The sequence below is a fragment of the Delphinapterus leucas genome, chromosome 11 (genome assembly GCF_059928025.1).
Source record: "Delphinapterus leucas isolate spDelLeu-1000000601 "Yukka" chromosome 11, BTC_Dleu_Yukka2, whole genome shotgun sequence".
In the NCBI taxonomy this organism is placed as follows: domain Eukaryota; kingdom Metazoa; phylum Chordata; class Mammalia; order Artiodactyla; family Monodontidae; genus Delphinapterus; species Delphinapterus leucas.
The window spans coordinates 4,067,725-4,085,170 of record NC_143139.1 but is presented as its reverse complement, the minus strand read 5'-3'; the positions used below and the strand labels follow the sequence as shown (position 1 = coordinate 4,085,170).

Below are 17,446 nucleotides of genomic sequence, written 5' to 3'. Positions count from 1 at the left end.
CTGGAGCTACCATCCAGCCTCGAGGAGGGGCTCAAACCAGGCCAGCCCCCCGGGCTGCCATCCTCCACCAGGCACCTAGCACCTTCCCCACACCCGCCCAGCCTGGCGCTTCGGAGACCCCCCCCCAGGCCCTGGAGATACAAGGCCAAGATGTCATGCCCCCCTGTCCTCAGGAACAGGGGGAAGTCTTGCCTGGAGTCAGAGGGCCCCCGTGGTAGACGGAGCCCCCGCTTCTGTGTGACCTGGGGGAGCCACCCTCCCTCCTGAGCCTCAGTTTCTTTACCTGTGAAATGGAGGCGTCTGATGTCTGCAAGCCTGTTTTAAGCAGCAGCGACCTCTCATCCCGGAAGTCTTGCACAGGAGCCGTTATTCAACATGAAGCCAGAGCTGATCCGACGGAGGAGTCGGGAGATGAGCCTGGCGTGAGAGCCCTCAGGAAGCATTTGGCCCCCCACGATCTTCCGACTTTCTGGGAAGGCTGCCGCCTCAGTGAGACGGAGGTGCTGCCGCTTCTTGGGACGTTAGGTAGATGTCTCACGAATACTCTGAAGACCAAGCAGGAAGCAACGACAAACGACGAACGTAGCAAACCTGATTCCAGCCAGACGTCGCGTGTGCCTCCAGGGCGCATGGACCAGGCAGGCACTGGTCTGCCTGCAGAGATGCTGGCAGGCTGGATGGCCAGGATGCGAGAGAGGGACGGGCCTCCTGGAGCCTCTGAGGGCTGCACGTTGAGGTCACCTGGCAAGCTTTAAAACGCCCCGGGCCTGGGCTGCACCCCCAGAACAATTAAATAACGCCATCTGGGGCTGGCAGCCGGGCAGCTGTGTGCTTGCAAAGCTCCCTGGTGGGTCCAGCTTGCAGCCAGGAGGAGAAACGTGAGAAGGAGCCCTGGGGGCCTGGAAGTCAGCAGTGGGAGGTATCAGGAGCTGGGGGACAGGACTGCACCCTCTCGGTCCTTAACCCCCAAGACAGTCCTGAGGGCGGGGCAGGGGCCGGAGGACAGACAGAAACAGGAAGGGGAATTTACAGGGAGCCCGACTGGAGAACTTTCAAAGAACTGGAGCCAGCCAGCAGCGTCCCTGAAGAGTGCAAAGCGCTCCTGGCTGTAGGTTGGGACAGCGGTTGGGGGCTGGTGGGGACACTGAAGGACAGAGGTCCCGCACCTGCCAGGCTGTGCACCTGTCGCTTTCAGCAAGAGCTGGCAGGACCCCTCCACCCTCCCGTCTTGTGTGACTCCATACACTGGATTTCCAGACCCGCAAGGTGCCCCAAATCGTACGCTTGTAGTCCGGGAAAAACTCGAAGATTCTCTAGGCGGGTGTGTCAACCCTGGACACGCAGTAGAATCAGGTTTAAAAACTACCACTGCTCAGGCCCCATCCCCACACATCCTGACTGTTGGTCTGGGGTGAGACCTGCGCACTGGTGTTTTTTAAATCCCTCCAGGTGATTCACGTGTGTGCTCGGGGCTGAGAACACGGCCCCACCTATTCACGTACATCTGGGGCACCAGGCCAGGACCCAGCTGCACCCTCACGTCCCCTTCTGTGGGTGCGCTTTGGAGGCTGTCCACGCTGAGGTCACTTTGGAAGCTAATTGTCAGCGTATTCTGGCCAGGAAGCTTCTATCTAAAAAGGACATAGTGGCTCAGCCCCTTTTCCGACCATCCTCTTCACACACAGAATCCGGGAGCCTCCCTCTCAGGGGCAGGATGGGCAGAGGAGGGGGAGGGCGAGCACTCTTTGTCAGCTTTGTAACGGGAACTGCTGTGTGCCAGGCGCCCTGCCCAGTGCCAGGCCACACCAGCCAGCAGCACGTGGTCCCCTCTCCTAGGGGCTCTCACTCAAGGGGAGGAGACACACAGAACACAGGAGCCACGCACAGTCACAGTGTGAGCCCTGGGGTTTGGGGAGCACATAGGAGGCCTGAACCATCATGGGCAGTCAGGGAAGGCTTCCTGGAGGAAGTGATATATAATTAAGCCTTGAAGGAGTTTGACAGAAGCAGAAGGGGGAAGCATGCCAGGGTGAGGGGACTACATGTGCAAAGCCCTGGCTGGCTGGGGGGTGGGGGAGGTTTGTCCTGAGGGCCCTGGGGAGCCTCTCAAAGGCTCAGGGTGCAGAAGGGGCTGGGTGCCGTGGTGTTGGTCTTATACTGAGTTTCAAAGAATCTCACTGGGAAGGCTCTGGACCTGTGAACGGTCTGGATGTTTTCCTATTGATAGAGGGGAACTTGGGGCTCAGAGGTTATGACTGAACCCAAGGTCACAGAGCCCCAGATAGAAGCTAACCCACTCCCACCCTGACATTCCCACAACGTAGGATGGAAACCTGAGCCCAGAAACCTACAGGACAGCGAGATTGGGGTCTGTAGGTCATTTAAAGGGGAACTGAAAGATCTTATTGGAAAGGCTTCTTGGACCTCCCTGGCCCATTCTTGATGCTTGTAATGACAGCCGGCTGCCGTCCCAAAAACCTCACAAGAGGCTAAAAGCATGCCGGCCTCCGTGTTAAAAAGCCTGCACGCGGCAAACACTGCCTCCAGGCAGGCTGCCAGGAGAGGGCACCTCTCACCCGTGCCCGGCTGAGCCCAGCAGCCTGTCCAGCCCACCCTCTGCCATCTCCTGCTCCTGCAGCCCCCTTGGCCTGTGTGTTCCCTGCTCACAGCCGTCTGTGCTGAGTCCCCCATGTCCTCTGTCAGGAACGGGACACTGGGGGGTCCCTCAGGGACTGGATAGTTTGGGCCCGTTCCCCATCTGCACGCATCAGGGTGGTGTGTGTGCGCGTCCGTGCGTGCGTGCGTGTGTGAATGTGTGTGCACATCCTCGGCCCCTCTGCATGCATCAAAGTGGTGTGTGTGCACGTGTGTGTTTGTATACACGTGTGTGTACATGTGCCCACGTGTCGATGAGCACATCGTCTGCCCCTCTGCATGCATCAGGCTGGGGTGTGTGTGTGTGTGTGTGTGTTTGGACACGCGCTGACGTCCACCTCGCCGTGCCTTCCCCGGGGGCACCCTGGGGACACATGTCATGTACGGAGTGCGCGTGCTGGACGCTCAGCCCTCCGGGCCCTCCCCGGCGTGAGAGGTGTGCCGTAGGGGACGCAGCCACGCGTCTGTGCTGGTCCAGCTGCCCCCATCTGTCCTCCCCCTGACAAGATGATCCCCCAGGACAAGTCATCAAACCATGAGGTGGGACAGGGCAGAGGGCCTGCACGCCACCTGGCTGGAATGACTGTGACCGCCACCCACTTAAAGCCAGCGGGAGATGAGATAACCTCTTAAGCCACCTTTGAGCCCATGGCTCTGAATCCCAGAGGTGGATTAGCGCTGCTCTTAGCACCAAGTCTGAAAGCTGAAAGCTGTGTTCCCAGGGGGTGAAACTCCCGCGGGGGGACGGAGGGGAGGGAGGAAGGGGGCACAGAAGGGCTCGACCTCTGCTCCCTCCTTGAGTCTCTCAAAGAGAAACTAGGGTCTGCCAGCCCCACGTCGTCCTCATGAGCCTGTCCTCCTCCACGTGCAGCCGGAGGTACCCTGGAAAGATGAGGTCAGCAGCAGCCGCGGGGAAAGGTGGGGTACTGCTTCCTCTATTTGGGAAACCCACCTGGACCCCTGTCCCTGTCCAGTGGACCCCTGTCCACATGGGCTGCCCTCCCAGTGTCCCCTCCTGCGGACCAGGAGCCGGAAGCCAGCGGCGCCATCTTCATCAGGGCCACCGTCCCAGCCCTGGGCCTCCTTGGTCTGACACGGCCTCACCTCCGCGTTCTCAGTGCATCCTCGCGCGTGAGGGAGGAGAGGAAGAGGAAGAAGCAAACAAAGAACAGGTTGGGGAGCAAAGGTCCTCATCTTCTGCGTTTAGAGATGGGCAAGTGAGACGTGGGAGGCGACTGCCCAGCACTGCCCGGCTCCGGGCAGCTCGGAGATGGGACAGAGGGGCTGGCAGGCAGGCTCCCCGGGCCTGGGGCTGGTGCCGTGTCCCGAGCTGATTTACAAGATGAGCTGGTGACGGTCCTGGGTGCTCCACTGAGGGCTTCAGTTTAGCCTCCTGCACGTCAGCCAGAGAATCGACTCCGGGGCCTTGTTTTTCTCTGGTAACTGAGAGCATCAAGATGTAGACAGACTTTCCTCAGGAAAGACGGCTTCAGCCAGCAACGAGGGAGTGGCGGTGTCACCGTTCGGAATCTAATAAAACCAGGCCATCTCCAGAGAAGATCTGGGACCACAGAGCCGCCGTGTGGACGGGAAGCTGGTTCGACGTGCAGGCCCTCACCCAGGCCACAGAATTGCAGTCTGCAGCTAACAAGGTCCCCGGGGATCCGTGACCATTCAAGTGTGAGAAATACCGCTCTTGGGTGTGGTTCTCAAAGTGGTCCCCACCTCCACCCCCAGCATCACGTGGGAGCTTGTTAGAAATGCAGAGTCCCAGGCCCCTGATCAGGTCCCCAGGGGGCACTTGGGGTGGGAAGCCCAGCTCCAGGGCACCCTTGGCCGGCACACTGGCGGGCTCTGATTGCTCTGTCCCTCTGCTCTTTCCACCCGGCAGATCTGCGGAATGATTCTCACCTGCTGTTTGCACCGGAGGGTCCAGCTGCATTTATACTAACGGCCAACCTTGTCCCCGTCCCACTGCCCCTCGCAAGTTCAGGGGCCCAAATCCCATCGGCCAGGCCTGCGACGTCGGCATCAGCTGGCCTGGAAGCTCCCGGAAACAACCCCCACTCTGTGCCCAGCCCCTTGGGACCCACAAGTGCCTGAGACCATGGCTCCTGCAGCCCCCAGCCCGGGCCGGGGACCCTCAGCCCCCTCCCTGCACTTCTGTGGGCTCACCACCGGAACCCCCAGGCCGGGGACGGAGGCTGCTGGGAGACCACAGCCAGAGCCTCTCCAGGCATGGGCTCCTGAGAGCCGCAGGGGGCTGGGCTCAGGCTGTGCCCCCTCCCTGCTCCTGAACCCTGAACCAGGGCTAGAAAGCTTGGCCCCTCTGCGATGCTTACGTTGGGCCCCGTGACCCTCCCACCTGTGCTCAGCATCCTTCCTCGTGCCTCTGCTGGGTGCGCTTTTCTCCCCCCGGCCCGGGAAATGCATCGGGTGGGCAGGTAGGGTTGGCTCTGCCCCCAGAAGACCCAGCCTTCTGCCCACCACCACACCTTCTCACCTGGAAAGGAGTGTCGGGTGGCCCGGTTCCTTCCTGCAGGGCCGGGGTTGGGCGGCGCAGGCAGGGTGGAGCCGCCAGGGCCGGGAGCAGGGTCCTGCCTTGGGCCCCTCCCCTGGAGAGGTCCCCCTGGGGGGACCTTGGCCCCAAGCCCCGTCTCTAGCCATATGCCCCTCAGGAACGGTTTCCACCAGACTCTTTAAAACCATCTTCAGCTCTTAATGATGGGAGTAAAATCCTTCCTGATTAAACCAAATCACAGACCCTGCAAAGTTGGAGCCGCTGAGAAGGTGCAGCTCTGAGCAGAGGGGATGCTCTGCCCGGAACTTACTTTTCCTGGGCCCACACTCCCAGACCACCGGGCCGTCACCACATGGCCTGCAGGAGTCCCACTGCTTCCCAGAGAGAATATAGCCCTTTCCTTAGCTTGTCATACTGGGGGTGGATCAGGGAATTTTCAGGAAGAACTTTCCCAGATATGGAGGGAGAACTGAAAGAAAATCCTAGGAAGTGCAGAGCACAGGTGCTGGTAGTTTTCCAAAGAACACGCATCAACTCATGAGACCCCCATAGCCCATCCCCCTCCACGTGGCCGTTACGAGTGGGCAGAGATCCCCACGCCGGCCCTCGTGTCCAGGGTCCTGGATTCCCCTCCTACTTCCCACCGCCGTGATGCTGAGGCCAAGGCCAGGAAAGGTCACATGTCGCCTCCCCAGTCTCTTGCGGGCCCAGCTCAGTCCCTGGTGAAGGGTGTTTTCTTTCCCATTCGGGGGTCACTGCTGTCCCCAACACAGCCCCAACTGTACCAAAACTTCACACTCCCCGCACAGGGGTTACCCACACGAGCAGAGGCCACAGCAGCCTCCCCGGGGCGGATCGCCTCTCCTGCCCTGGGATTCTCCAGGCGCTGTTAGAGGGCCCTGGGGTCACCGATGCCAGTTCATTAAAAGGGAGGCCAGCTTTCCAGCAATCCCAGATTGCACCAAAGCCAAAAACCATGGTGCTGCGATTATCTTTGCTGCCCTCCAACTTCCTGGGATTCGTGCATATAATCAAAAAATAACCATAAGTCCCAAGTTCTCTGCAGGGCTAGAGGCCAGGCTGACGTCACACTCTCCCGCCGGTACCGGGACCCCGGGCCACCTTACTCCAGAGTGGCAGCGTTTCTCCACGGGGACCAGTTCATTTGTCCCCGTCCCCAGATGCGGGGGGGGGGGCACTTTTCACCCCAAAGCAAAGCGACTTCCATCGTAATTCAGAGAAGCTGGGGGCCCCAGGTTGCCCAGTGTGAAGCCAGAAGGAAGTAAATGCTTCGTCTTTTGTGACAGGACACGCTCATTCTACTTCATTCACTCTTCTGTCTAGAAAACTTGCTTGAGGTGGGCGGGGCTGGGGTCCGTGGGAGCACCTGGGCCAGCTGGGCTTGGGTGGCCCCAAGACGGGGGTACGGGGTGGTGCGGGGGTCTGCAGGCTGGGCGCGAGCCCCTCGCCTGGTGTGAACCCGACAGTCCCGTTCACTGTGTGAGCCCTCCATCCACCAGGGATGTCCCCGGGGGGAGCCCACCTTGCAGGGGAGTCCACAGCCCTGCCCTCCTCCTGTATTACGCCCGCATCTTGGTCGAGATTATTCTCTGAACAACCACGGGGCCGCCCTCCGATGGCCTGGGTATCAGGCAGGGGCTGGACCCGGTCTAGGCACGTCTGAGCACATCTGTCTTGTTGGGCCGGCATGTCTGCTCACCTGCACCATCACCGTGAGCGTGAGTATGCACGTGTGTCCGCACAAACGCTCAAGTGTGCCCGGGGGGCCGGCACACCTGCAGGTCCCTCCCCGCTGCACACAAGCAGCGCTAGGGGTGGTGGGCACTGCTGTCTACACAGGCTGGCAGTCAGCGGGGCCCTGGTCAGGTGGGTGGGCAGCACAAAACCTTTGCGAAGCTGTCCACCTCGGTGCCCGCCGGCGGGCCCGTCGCCTGCCGCTCCGTGCCAGCTCCGAGGGCCAGGCTGTCAGGCTGCGGTGGGTGGGCTGCCGCGAGCTGGGCCCTGCTTCCCTCTGTCCCCCAGCTGAGAATGGACAGGCTGTCAGTGGGGACACAGGAAGCCCCGCTCCCGCTCTCCCCCTGCATCCATCACTGGCTGAAGATGACGCAGTGGCTGAAGATGGTGACGCAGTGACTGACGGCCGGCAGGGGGGCCTGGGGGAGCCTCTGGGTCAGGCCAGGGGGCGAAGAGGGCGGTCAGTAAAGCACGAACCCAGCCCTGTTCGTCAGCAAGGTCCAGACTCTGTCCTTGCACTTTGTCGTCAGCCAGGCCAGCCGGAGCCAAGAGGGCTAATGGTCCCATTGGCGCCGTTTCACGAGGTGGGAACGGTTTCCACCAGACACTTCAAAAGCTGTAAGTGTCCCTGAAAGTCCTTATCTGGTGTTTAGGGAACCCCAGGTTGGGGACCACAGATCAAATTTCACATGCTTTCCCTGAGTTGCCAACCAGTAAGTAAGAAGGCTGAGTCCTTTGGAACTGGGTCTGTTGACCCAGAGAAGATATCTATTGAGACTATGTTGGCCCTGCAGGAATTCAGTGCTGGGAGAGGGAGGCAAAAGACCAGGAGCTTCCTGAGGCCATAGACCAGTGAGATGGCCTCACCTGTACACACGCTGGATCAGCCTTGCTGCAGACGTTGGGCGAGGCTGGTTCCCTGAGCTCTGCAGCCACCCGAAGAAAAATCTCTGGGTGGTAGCAGGCTCTACCCACCAGACCCACAGAGCACACTGGGGCCTGGCTACACCAGTCCCCACTCTGCTCAGCATCAAGGGGCACTGAGGGCAGCTGGGCAGTGCTCAGGGGTGCCCCAGCTGCCGTCCAAGCGCCTCGAGAGGGAGAGCCCAGCAGCAGCTTCAACCGGAGAGCCTGGCCCGGGCACGCCCTGTGGAAGGTTGTTATCCTTTTTGTTAGTTTAAGGAGACACACTAGTCTGTCTCCATGGCTGCGTTACGCTCAGCGAAAACAGGATGGCTAAATCAATAGGCTCCACTCTTTGCCGAACACTTTAAGAAGGAACCATTGCAATGCCGATACGTTTGTGTCCAAAATGACATTGACTTAATCTGACATGTGTGGATTTGCTGAATGCTGCTACTGGACCAGCGGAGCATAACAAGCCCCCCGGGGCAGGGGGGGAAGCTTGCCCACTGAGCCCGCACATCTCCCGAGCTCTATCCTCCCTCCACACTCCATCCAGCTCCGCCCCCCAGATCACGCTCTTGCAACTCCAGTTTTCAGCCAGGGGGATGCTCTTCCTTGGGGTCCCACCTCTTGTTTGGGGACTCCTGAGGCCCCAGATTTGACCAGTTTCTTGCCAAGCACCTACTCTGGTTCAGAACAAGCTGGATGTCTTCTCTTTTTTTTAATTTATTTTTTAAAATTTATTTATTTTTGGCTGTGTTGTGTCTTTGTTGCTGCGCGCGGGTTTTCTCTAGTTCCGGCGAGCGGGGGCTACTCTTTGTTGCAGTGCGTGGGCTTCTCGTTGCGGTGGCTTCTCTTGTTGTGGAGCACGAACTCTAGGCGCACGGGCTTCAGTAGTTGCAGCACGTGGGCTCAGTAGTTGTGGCTTGTGGGCTCAGTAGTTGTGGCTCGCGGGCTCTAGGGTGCAGACTCAGTAGCTGTGGCCCACGGGCTTAGTTGCTCCGCGGCATGTGGGTTCTTCCCGGACCAGGGCTCAAACCCGTGTCCCCTGTATTGGCAGGCGGATTCCTAACCACTGTGCCACCAGGGAAGCCCTGGATGTTCCCCCATCCCGCTGGTAACTCCCTTCGTTCTCACGCTGTAGCCAGAGGCATGGCACCCAAGGGCAGAGCTGAGCCGGTCCCACGGGCTTCAAGCCTCTCAGCGGGCGCCCACTGCTCTTAGCTTAAAGTTCAAACTCACCCACCGGCTCACAGGCTGTGACCCCTGCCCAGCCAGGGCAGCTGCCTCTCACAGCACACCTGGAAGGAACCCAGCGCTCACAGTGCGGCCGGGATGCTCCAGGAGCAGACAGCACAGGGGCCAGATGGCATCGCCGTGGGGCACCCACGGGCTGGGGCAGGAGGAGTAAGAGCAGGATGGGCAGGGGCAGCGGCGCCACCCGCGCTCCTGTGACTTGGTTGGTCCTCAGCAGATGACAGAGGGTCACCTGCCCTCGGCCCCAAGGTCCCCCGGTAACTGTCCTTGGGGAGGCTCCCAGGGACCCCACTCCACTGGACCTTCAAGAGGGTCGCCTCAGACTCCTCAGTCCTCAGCGAACCCCCGGGGGCTTCGGGGCACAGCAGCCGTGGGAAGGGGTGCCAAGGTGGGTGCTCAGCACAATTCGTGCCAGCCTGGCCTCCCCCTGAGGAGGGGGGCAGATCTCGTGTGGAGGGGCTCAGGGAGACCCCGTGCTGTACCTACCCTTCCTTCCCGCCCAGCCCGTCCACCCCCCCCTCTCCTGTTCCTTGTCACTGTGACGATGACAGCAGAGGAAAACCCACGAGCCAGAACCCCAGCTGAGGGAGCTGGGAGCCTCCCGCTGCAGCTGGCCGGCAGATCAGGGCTCTCGTGGCTCCAATGCCACCCTCCATCCCCGCCGACCATCTCTTGCTGATGGGTGCTTCCTGCCCTCTCAAGGCCGTCCCAGGGCCACCCTCAGCGGGTGCGGCCCAGACTAAGTCACACGGTGAGGTCCCCTCAGTCCTGGGAGAGACGCCAGGCCCACACGAACCCCAGGAACCTCGCAGGGACCGGGGAGAGGCTGTACCTAAAGCTGACAGCCCCGCCCCACTGGGGGCCTCTGATAACTTGTTCCTGGCCCCGCCCTCACACACTTACAGGACCCCAGAACTGGCCATCTGTGGCGGGTAGCAGACACTGAGGTGGGAGCTGGCCTCTCGTGCGGCCAGGCTGCCGGGACAGGCCCCTGACCCCTGAGGCCCCTCCCCACCCAGCAGATCTGTAGCCTGGGCCCGAGGAGGTGGGGAGAGGTCCTTGCTGTGGGCTGTGCGTGGACAAGGCAGGCTGGTCCCTCACAGCAACACCTCGTGAAAAAGCCACAGTCGTGGCTCAGTGGACACAAACACCACAAAGAGACAGCCTGCGTGTGCTTTTGACACGTTATCAGTTTTTATTTAAAAACATGCTAAAAACATGGCGTTCCGTAAGCCAGGACCAGGAGGAAGGAAGCGCACAGATACGGCATCGCAAGCAGAAAAGTGCATTGAAACCAGCACGCGCACCCCCCCGCTCGGCCATGCTGCCCCAGCGGGCAGCGTGTGGGCACAAGCCCCAGGCCTGGCCCTCGAGGGGCCCGGTCAGCGTGGCGAGGCAAGGACACGGCCTGGACTTGGCCTCGTGGCGGGGGAGCGGGGGGATGGGAGAACAGGAACGCAAGAGGCCGGCCCTGAAGGGCCGAGGGGCGGGAGAACCTCAGGCACCCGGATCCCGCTCCATCCTGGCTGGGTCGCGGCTGTTAGCACCTCCACCAGCGGTGGGCAGGGGCCGGAGAGGTGGGGACATCCTTTCCATCCACCTGGACCACTCTTTGGCCACCAAAGCAAGGACAGACGGCCATCTGGTCCAAGTCAAACCAGAACACCTGCATGAGGGCCTGGGGTGGGTCAGCAACCTTTCCAGGGTGAGAGGCCACGACGCAGGCCCACGCTGGAGGGGAGAGAGGAGAGGGCCTCCAGCGGGGGAACAGGCGTCAGCACCTGCTGGGGTCCCCAAGGGCCGTGCTCAGCCCTGCTGGCTCACCTCCCTTGCGAGACGGCTGCAGAGAGAGGCCGAGTGGAGACAGGCACTCCCCTGACGTCTGCAGGACCTTGGCCTTGGGAGTCAACTCCGTAAACCGCCTGCATCAGACCCCACTGAGCTAACTGTGACCTTGGCAGGGGAGTCGCCAAGGAGGGGTTTCCCTCAGGTAGTGCTGCCCTGGAGAGCAGGGTCGGGAGAAACCGAGCAGGTGCTGGGCCCCATCACTGACATCACACGGCGCGGTGGGGACCGCTCTGCACGATGGGCGAGGGCCTGGAAGGAGCCCCCCCGCCCCCGTGCGCGGACTCGGCCGAATGACGGAACAGCCAAGCACAGGGTCAGGCGAGAAGGCAGTTTGGGGAACTGTGGGCAAGGCTCTGTGGACAGACGGACGGGGCAGGGGCTGGCGGGAGGAGGGGGCCGGAGGACGCCCCTTGAAGCCCCAGAAACATAAGATGCCAGCGAGGCCATACACCACCAAGGTGCTAGGCTTTTGCTGATTTCAACAAAAATTTTATATTGCACTGATAGGCGTGAACAACCCCCCCCCAAGGTAAACCCATCATGCAGCAGTGCCACCGTGCCACTCGAATGCTTGTTTGTGGAGGGTCCCTCGTGGCGGAATGGTGGTGCGTCCTCTCTGGGCTCTGCAGACCTGGGCTCCCGGGAAGGCAGGGCCAGAGGGCGGGGAAGGCCCGTCCCCTGTGGCCTCCACCCACGGCCCTGCCCACAGGCTTTCCCGTGAGCACCCCACTCCCGTCTCAGGAGGTGGCCTCTGCTCTGCCCAACTCGCTGAGAGCACCCTACCCTCTGCTGTCCCGCACCCAGAAGCTCGACGCCTGAGCACACCAAAAGCTCTGTACTGGTCCCAACCGTCTTGTACTTAAGGGAGAAGGGGGCTGCTGGCTGGGTGGCCAGGTCTCAGCTCTCGGAACAGACAGGAGGAGGCTGGGGAGGAGACAGGGCCCCCCGGGAGGTCAGGGCACCCGTCCAAACAGTGCAGAGCAAAGGCAGCGCCCAGGTGAGGCCCACCTGGGGAAGTACAAGCTGGTGGGGAAACCTTTCCAACCTCAGCCACGTGGACTCTTGACTTATTTTTTTAACTGCACAACTTGCTTAGACCAGCGTGAACCCTAGTCGGGGCACCCCGCTGCAGTCGGATGCCCCTCAGCTGTCCATCTCCAGGCCCTGACTCAGGCTGCTTTGTCCTGGGGCTACCGTAACAGGATCCCGTCTGGCCTCTCTTGGGTCTCGGTACTCTTCCTTGGGGTCGCAGAGGACGTGAGCATCAGTCACCTCAGCATCAATGAACCCCAGGGAAGGAGATGAGGGTCCTGGGACCCGGGTGGACATCTCTCCCTCCCTCCCAGCAGGGAGTCAGCAGCCGGGTGACTCTGGCTGGACCGATCACGGCTCCGCCCTCCCCTCTGGTGGTCGTGGGTCCTCTGCCGCTGTCTGAGCAGCTCCACGGAAGGACCGCTTCCCCTTCCAGAAGCAATGTGAGAGAGTAAGCAGCGTCTGAACTAGAGAGGTATTTGTCCAAGAGTTTCTAGCAGGAATGTCTGTGAAATAACGTGTTTGCAGAACCTGTCGCGGGAATGCCCGCAGGGGTGGAAGGGGAGCCTCCCGGGCCCACAGAGGGCAGGAGGGAGGAAGGAGGGAAAAGGAGCTGCTCATCAGTGACGCATAAGGACCCACGACCGCTCGACCTCGTTCCCAAGCAAAGCACCCGCAGACCCCAGAGGACCCCCGGCCCAGGCCTCTCACGCGGCCTGGGCCTCGGCAAACGCTGCACCCTGCAGGCCTCACCCCCACACGGCCTCCTGTGCCTCCGTCTCCCCTGCCCCTCCCAGGCCCCCTGCTCCCCCACCCTCAGTGCATACTGGCGAGAGCCTCCTGAGTGTGCACAGCGGTCTGTCCTGACAGAAACCGGGCGGACACGCCCTGTCCCTGCCTGTCCCCACCCTCAGAAAGAAAATCAAACCGTTACAGAAATCAACGCAGTAAAAAGTTATAAATCAGAAAGCTAACCCTAAACTTATCCAAGAGATAGTATTCCTGAATAATCGTAATCAGAGTAAAATAAAATAGAAAAGTTACACTATAAGGTATAAAAAGCCTGGGCGAGATGTTTCCAGGGGCCCGGCCGGGAGACGGTCAGCCCCGCCCGCGTCTGCGCACCCGCTCTCCGGGTGGCCAGGGGCACCGGGGCCTCCGCTGCGCAGTCTCTCCACTGGGAGGGAGCCCTGCGCCTCCCGCCCCACGCCACGCAGGGACAAAGTGTCAGCGGAGGAAGGACAGGGCAGAAGCGCACTGGTGCCGGGGGGCTCCCAGAGCACACCCCCCGCCCACCCTGTCTTCTTTGGCAAATACACAGGAATCCGGGCACCCCGGCACCCTGAGGTCTCTGCACCTCGTCCTCCCTGGCCTCCGCCCGCCGAGAAGGCTGCAGCGGGCAGCGGGGAAGGCGGGCCGGGGCGGCGGGCGCAGGGGTCAGCAGTCTGGAGGGTGCGGGCAGGCGACACAAGCTGAAGGCCTCTTCCCTGGCGCAGTGTCCACGGGGCCGGGGCGTTCGGCCGGCCTGCTCAGGCATCGTATTTTTTCCCAGTCCGGTGGATGTGCTGGAAGAGGGTCATGGAGAAGGCCATGCCCAGAATCTGAAAGACACGGGGAAGGCCTCAGATGGGGGCCACGGGCACCCAGAGCGCATGAGGCAGCCCCCTGCAGGATGCAGGTGCTGGCGGAGTGAGGACGATGCAGAAAAGGGGGGGCCGCACGTGGGGACCTCAGCCGCTCGGACTGTCTGTGCGGGACGTCACCGAGCTTCGAGGCCCAGAAACCTGCTGTTTCAGAGCGCTGCGGTGAGGGCAGGACCTGACCCTAAGTGGCAGCCGACGGGGAGCTGGGGGCATGGGGGTAGCGGCAGGACGTTGACAGCCCCCCGCCTCACTTCCGCGGGGTCCTGGGGTACACGGCGTGGCGTCTGACCGCTGCTCCGCTGGGAGGACGTTACCACTCATCTGGGTCTCCTCAGCCCCCCGATCCCGAGCGGAGCAGAACGTGCAGGAAGCCAGCCTGCGGCCTCCCGGGCACCGGCACTCGCTGCGAATCGCGCGGCCAAGGACACCGTACTTCCCGCGGCACTCACACTCAAGGTCTGCCCGTGACCTTGGAGACCGAGGGGCCCAGCCTGGCCCCGGCGTCCTGGTCCAGGCCGGGCTGCAGGCAGCCCCGAGCCGAGCCCCACTCTCGGCACCGGAGAGACCCTTGCTCCTGTGAGCCCGTCTTCCGTCAGAGCCCTGAGCAGGGACAGTGGCTTGTCTGCTAAGCTTGGAGGCTCGCAGATGACCAGACATGGTCCGGCCCGCGGGGTTTAGGGAAGAAAGGGGACCTCGTGCAGGAGCTCATCTCCCCGTGGACGGACCAGTCAGGGTCAGGTGGTCACCAAGGGTAGGAGTTACACACAAGTGGGCAAGGGGGAGCCCATAATGCTCCCCCAGAAAGGCCAGGGGCTCCTGCTTTCACCACGTCAGCCTTCTCTTCAAGGAGGGAGCCGGGGGCCCCTGCGAGTCCCCCTCCGTCACCCACGCTGGGCCTTGCACAGCACGGCCGCCCGCAAAACGCTGGCTGAGGGCAGCGAGCCCTTCCCGAGCACCTCCCCCGTGCGACGTGTCGGGTATTAAACTCACATACGCTAAGAAGCGGCCCATGATCACGCCCACTACACGGATGTGTAAACGAAGGCACAGCGGCTAAGCCACTTGCCAGGTCGCACGTATCCCACGGGACGGGGCAGACCCCGCGGAGGCCGCCTGTAGGCCTTGCTCACAGCTGATGCCTGAGGACTCACCGCCGTTCAGTTCAGTCACAGGGTAAACGTCCCCGTGCTGTGGGGACAGGCATGTCACAGGCAAACCCATGGGGGCTTCCTGCGGTGCCAGCACAGGCCCAAGGCTCAGAGGGATGTGACGATGACACGGCAGCGCCCTGCAGGCTCGCACAAGCCCCGGGGGCGCAGCCCGGGCGGGGAGGGGCAGAGCCCCCGTCGGTCCTCTCTCCCTCGGGCTTTGGGGCTGGGCTGCGCGAGGCTGGACGGCCCCCTTACCTGCACGATCAGGATGCACATCCCCACCGTGCCGAGCACGTGTTTATTGTCATCAAACCACATCTTCACCTTCTCGTAGCAGCCCTGGGGAGCGAGGACCACACAGCTTCAGGCGCTGGCGTGACCCTCTCTGCGCCTCTGCCCCTGCCCCCGGCCCCGGTCCTCTTGCCTTCGAGCATCTCCCCCAGGGGTTCCGCCTACAAGGCCCCGCCGCACAGGCCCAGACCCCATTCCCCCCCGCCCTCCGACGCCCCCAGATGTGGGCCCAGATCCCCCGCTGCCCACCTGCCTTCTGGCTTCAGGCCTGTGCATCCCCGCCCGTCCCACATTAAGCCACCTCCTTGGTGGCCCGGGCCACCGTCCCCAGGCTGTCCACCGCACGGACCCCTGGGGTGGGGTGGGGGTGCAGCCTTACCGTCCTCCACACGGGGGCGCTGCTGTTGCGCCCACAGCCCTGGGAGTTCTCCATGCAGCAGCGGTCGGGAACCGTGTTCTCCCCCAGCACCGGGTACCAGTCTGTGTAGTCGGTGACACCACAGCACCGCATCTGCAGGGGGAGGGGCCCAGGGTCAGACGGGCCACACCCGGCGTCCCCGTTGGGCTTCCCCTGTCACCCGGCCCCTAGGGGAGCTGGTGCATGGAGTTCAGCCTTCTCGTCCCTTCTTTGGGCCTCAGCCGGCCCAGGGGAGGAAGTGATCGCTCCTTCCTGGAGGCTGGATGGGGAGAAGGCAATGTCGCCTGCCCTCTGAGCTGGGCGCTGGGCGCTGGGCAGGCCGCTCAGCCCTCCGCTCGCCCACCAGCCCCCTGGCTCTTGGCTCTGTGGATCGCCCCAAGCTGGCTGTAGCACCCTGCCCCCTCGCGCTGTGCTAACTCGTTTCCTCTTAGAACAGAACCTCTTGAGTCATGACAAGGGAGGCAACCCTGCTGCTAAAATAAGTTGTCGTTTGTGCCAAAGCTTCAGAAAGGAAGGGCTTGGACGAGGTGCCCTCTCGATCATCCGTCCTTCCCAGCTCCCTGGGCCCCGCAGCTGCAGGCCACGTCCAGGCCCTGCTTGCCGTCCTCCCCGACCCCCTCACCCCTCTGCCGCTGCCACACGGTGTCTGACCCAGAAGGCCAGGGTGCCCAACCGGGTCTCAGAGTCTGAGGCCAGGCCCCGCCCCCCCGCCCAGCACGACCCCGCACCTCGGCCTGAATGATGTTCCAGGCGTTCTTAAGCCCCACGTTGTTCTCCGAGTTGTACAGCAGCAGGCCTTCCTTCAGGTCCTTCCTGGCATTCTCGTTCACCTGGCAGGTGAGGGCAGACTCAGGTCGGGCGAGAGCAGGAGGCCGCCCCGCTCCCCAGCTCTCCCAGGTCGGCCAGGACAGCTGGCCACAGCTCTCCCGGGCGGGGGAGGCCCGCCAGGGGCCAGGCGGTGACCCTGGAGAGCCAAGCTCTTCGGGCCAGAGCTGTGACACAGAGGCGGGGACAGCCCAAGCCCCTCAGCTGCCCTGGTCCCAGGACCAGCCCCGCACAGGTCACCCTGCCTCCAGGCCACGACACCCCGCAACGCTGCCCCTGTCGGGACACACCCTGGGAACCGCAGGGTGCGGATCAGCCATCCCAAGCATGGGCCCACCTCTGCTTTGTCTGTGAAGTTGGAAAATAACCTCTACCTCTGGGATTGTGAGAGCTAAAGGAAAGGACTCCTATAAAGAGCTGAGAACAAGGCTGGCCCGCAGGGATCTCACAGTATTATTCGTGCCTCCTTTTCAGAGATGCAAAGGAACTACTGTTACAAATCCTAAGAGTGCCTCTCCCTCTCAGCGTGGCCTGGGCGCCTCCTTCAGGACCCAAGGAGAAGATGGTAACACGGTTCTGGGTACAACGCACCCAAAGGGCCCACCGAGCCCGAAGCCCACGCTTGGCCAATCGTTCCTGGTGGTCCCAGAAGAAGTTCCCCAACTTTGCAGGGAACCGTCCAGCCTGGCGGGGTCGTCAGGGGTCCCCGCTCCACCCTCCTGAACCCCCGGGGCAGCCTGGGAGCAGCTGTCTGTCCCCAAAGGTCTCTGGATGTGGAATCACAGCTGCCTCCACTGTGAGCCCTACGCACTGTCACCTGGAAGGTTCCCCTGTGTTACCAATAGGTTACCCTCCTATCACCCAGCCCAGGCACCTAGTGAGCTCTGCATCCCTTCCCCACAGCTGTGTTTGAATACTCCCAGTGAAGGGGAGCTCTCTGTGCCAGAGGCCGTCCGTGGCATCCCGTGGTCATTAGTGGACTCCACTTCCTAAGACTACACTAGGTAATGAGCCCCCCACCAAAACCTCTCCTCCGGGCACTTCTTAGCTCTCCTCTCCTCACAAGTATGAACTGTCACTGCTTTTCCTCCGGCTTCCCAGACCCAACCCCAGGAGCAAGGAAGTTCCATACGCCCCCTCCCCT

At 62.2% G+C, this 17,446-nt stretch overlaps 2 protein-coding genes across 3 annotated transcripts in view; one reads left to right on the top strand and one right to left on the bottom strand.

Annotated features, from left to right (window-relative positions):
- Positions 1-6,475, top strand: part of TSPAN11 (tetraspanin 11) — a 38,543-nt gene extending 32,068 nt beyond the window's left edge. Inside the window, exon 7 of the mRNA XM_022577325.2 lies at positions 4,547-6,475. Within this exon, the coding sequence (XP_022433033.2) occupies positions 4,547-4,606 (60 nt within the window). The 3' untranslated portion in view covers positions 4,607-6,475. The remainder of the gene's footprint in view (positions 1-4,546) is intronic.
- A 6,288-nt stretch (positions 6,476-12,763) lies between these two features.
- TSPAN9 (tetraspanin 9) overlaps positions 12,764-17,446 on the bottom strand; it is a 182,194-nt gene continuing 177,511 nt past the window's right edge. Inside the window, exons 4-7 of one of the 2 annotated variants that reach the window (XM_022577313.3) lie at positions 16,206-16,307; positions 15,439-15,570; positions 15,024-15,107; positions 12,764-13,575 (exon numbers count right to left, since the gene is read on the bottom strand). In XM_022577313.3, coding sequence (XP_022433021.1) covers positions 13,504-13,575; positions 15,024-15,107; positions 15,439-15,570; positions 16,206-16,307 — 390 coding nt within the window. In that variant the 3' untranslated portion in view covers positions 12,764-13,503. The remainder of the gene's footprint in view (positions 13,576-15,023; positions 15,108-15,438; positions 15,571-16,205; positions 16,308-17,446) is intronic. The other variant, XM_022577315.3, reaches the window with a different exon arrangement.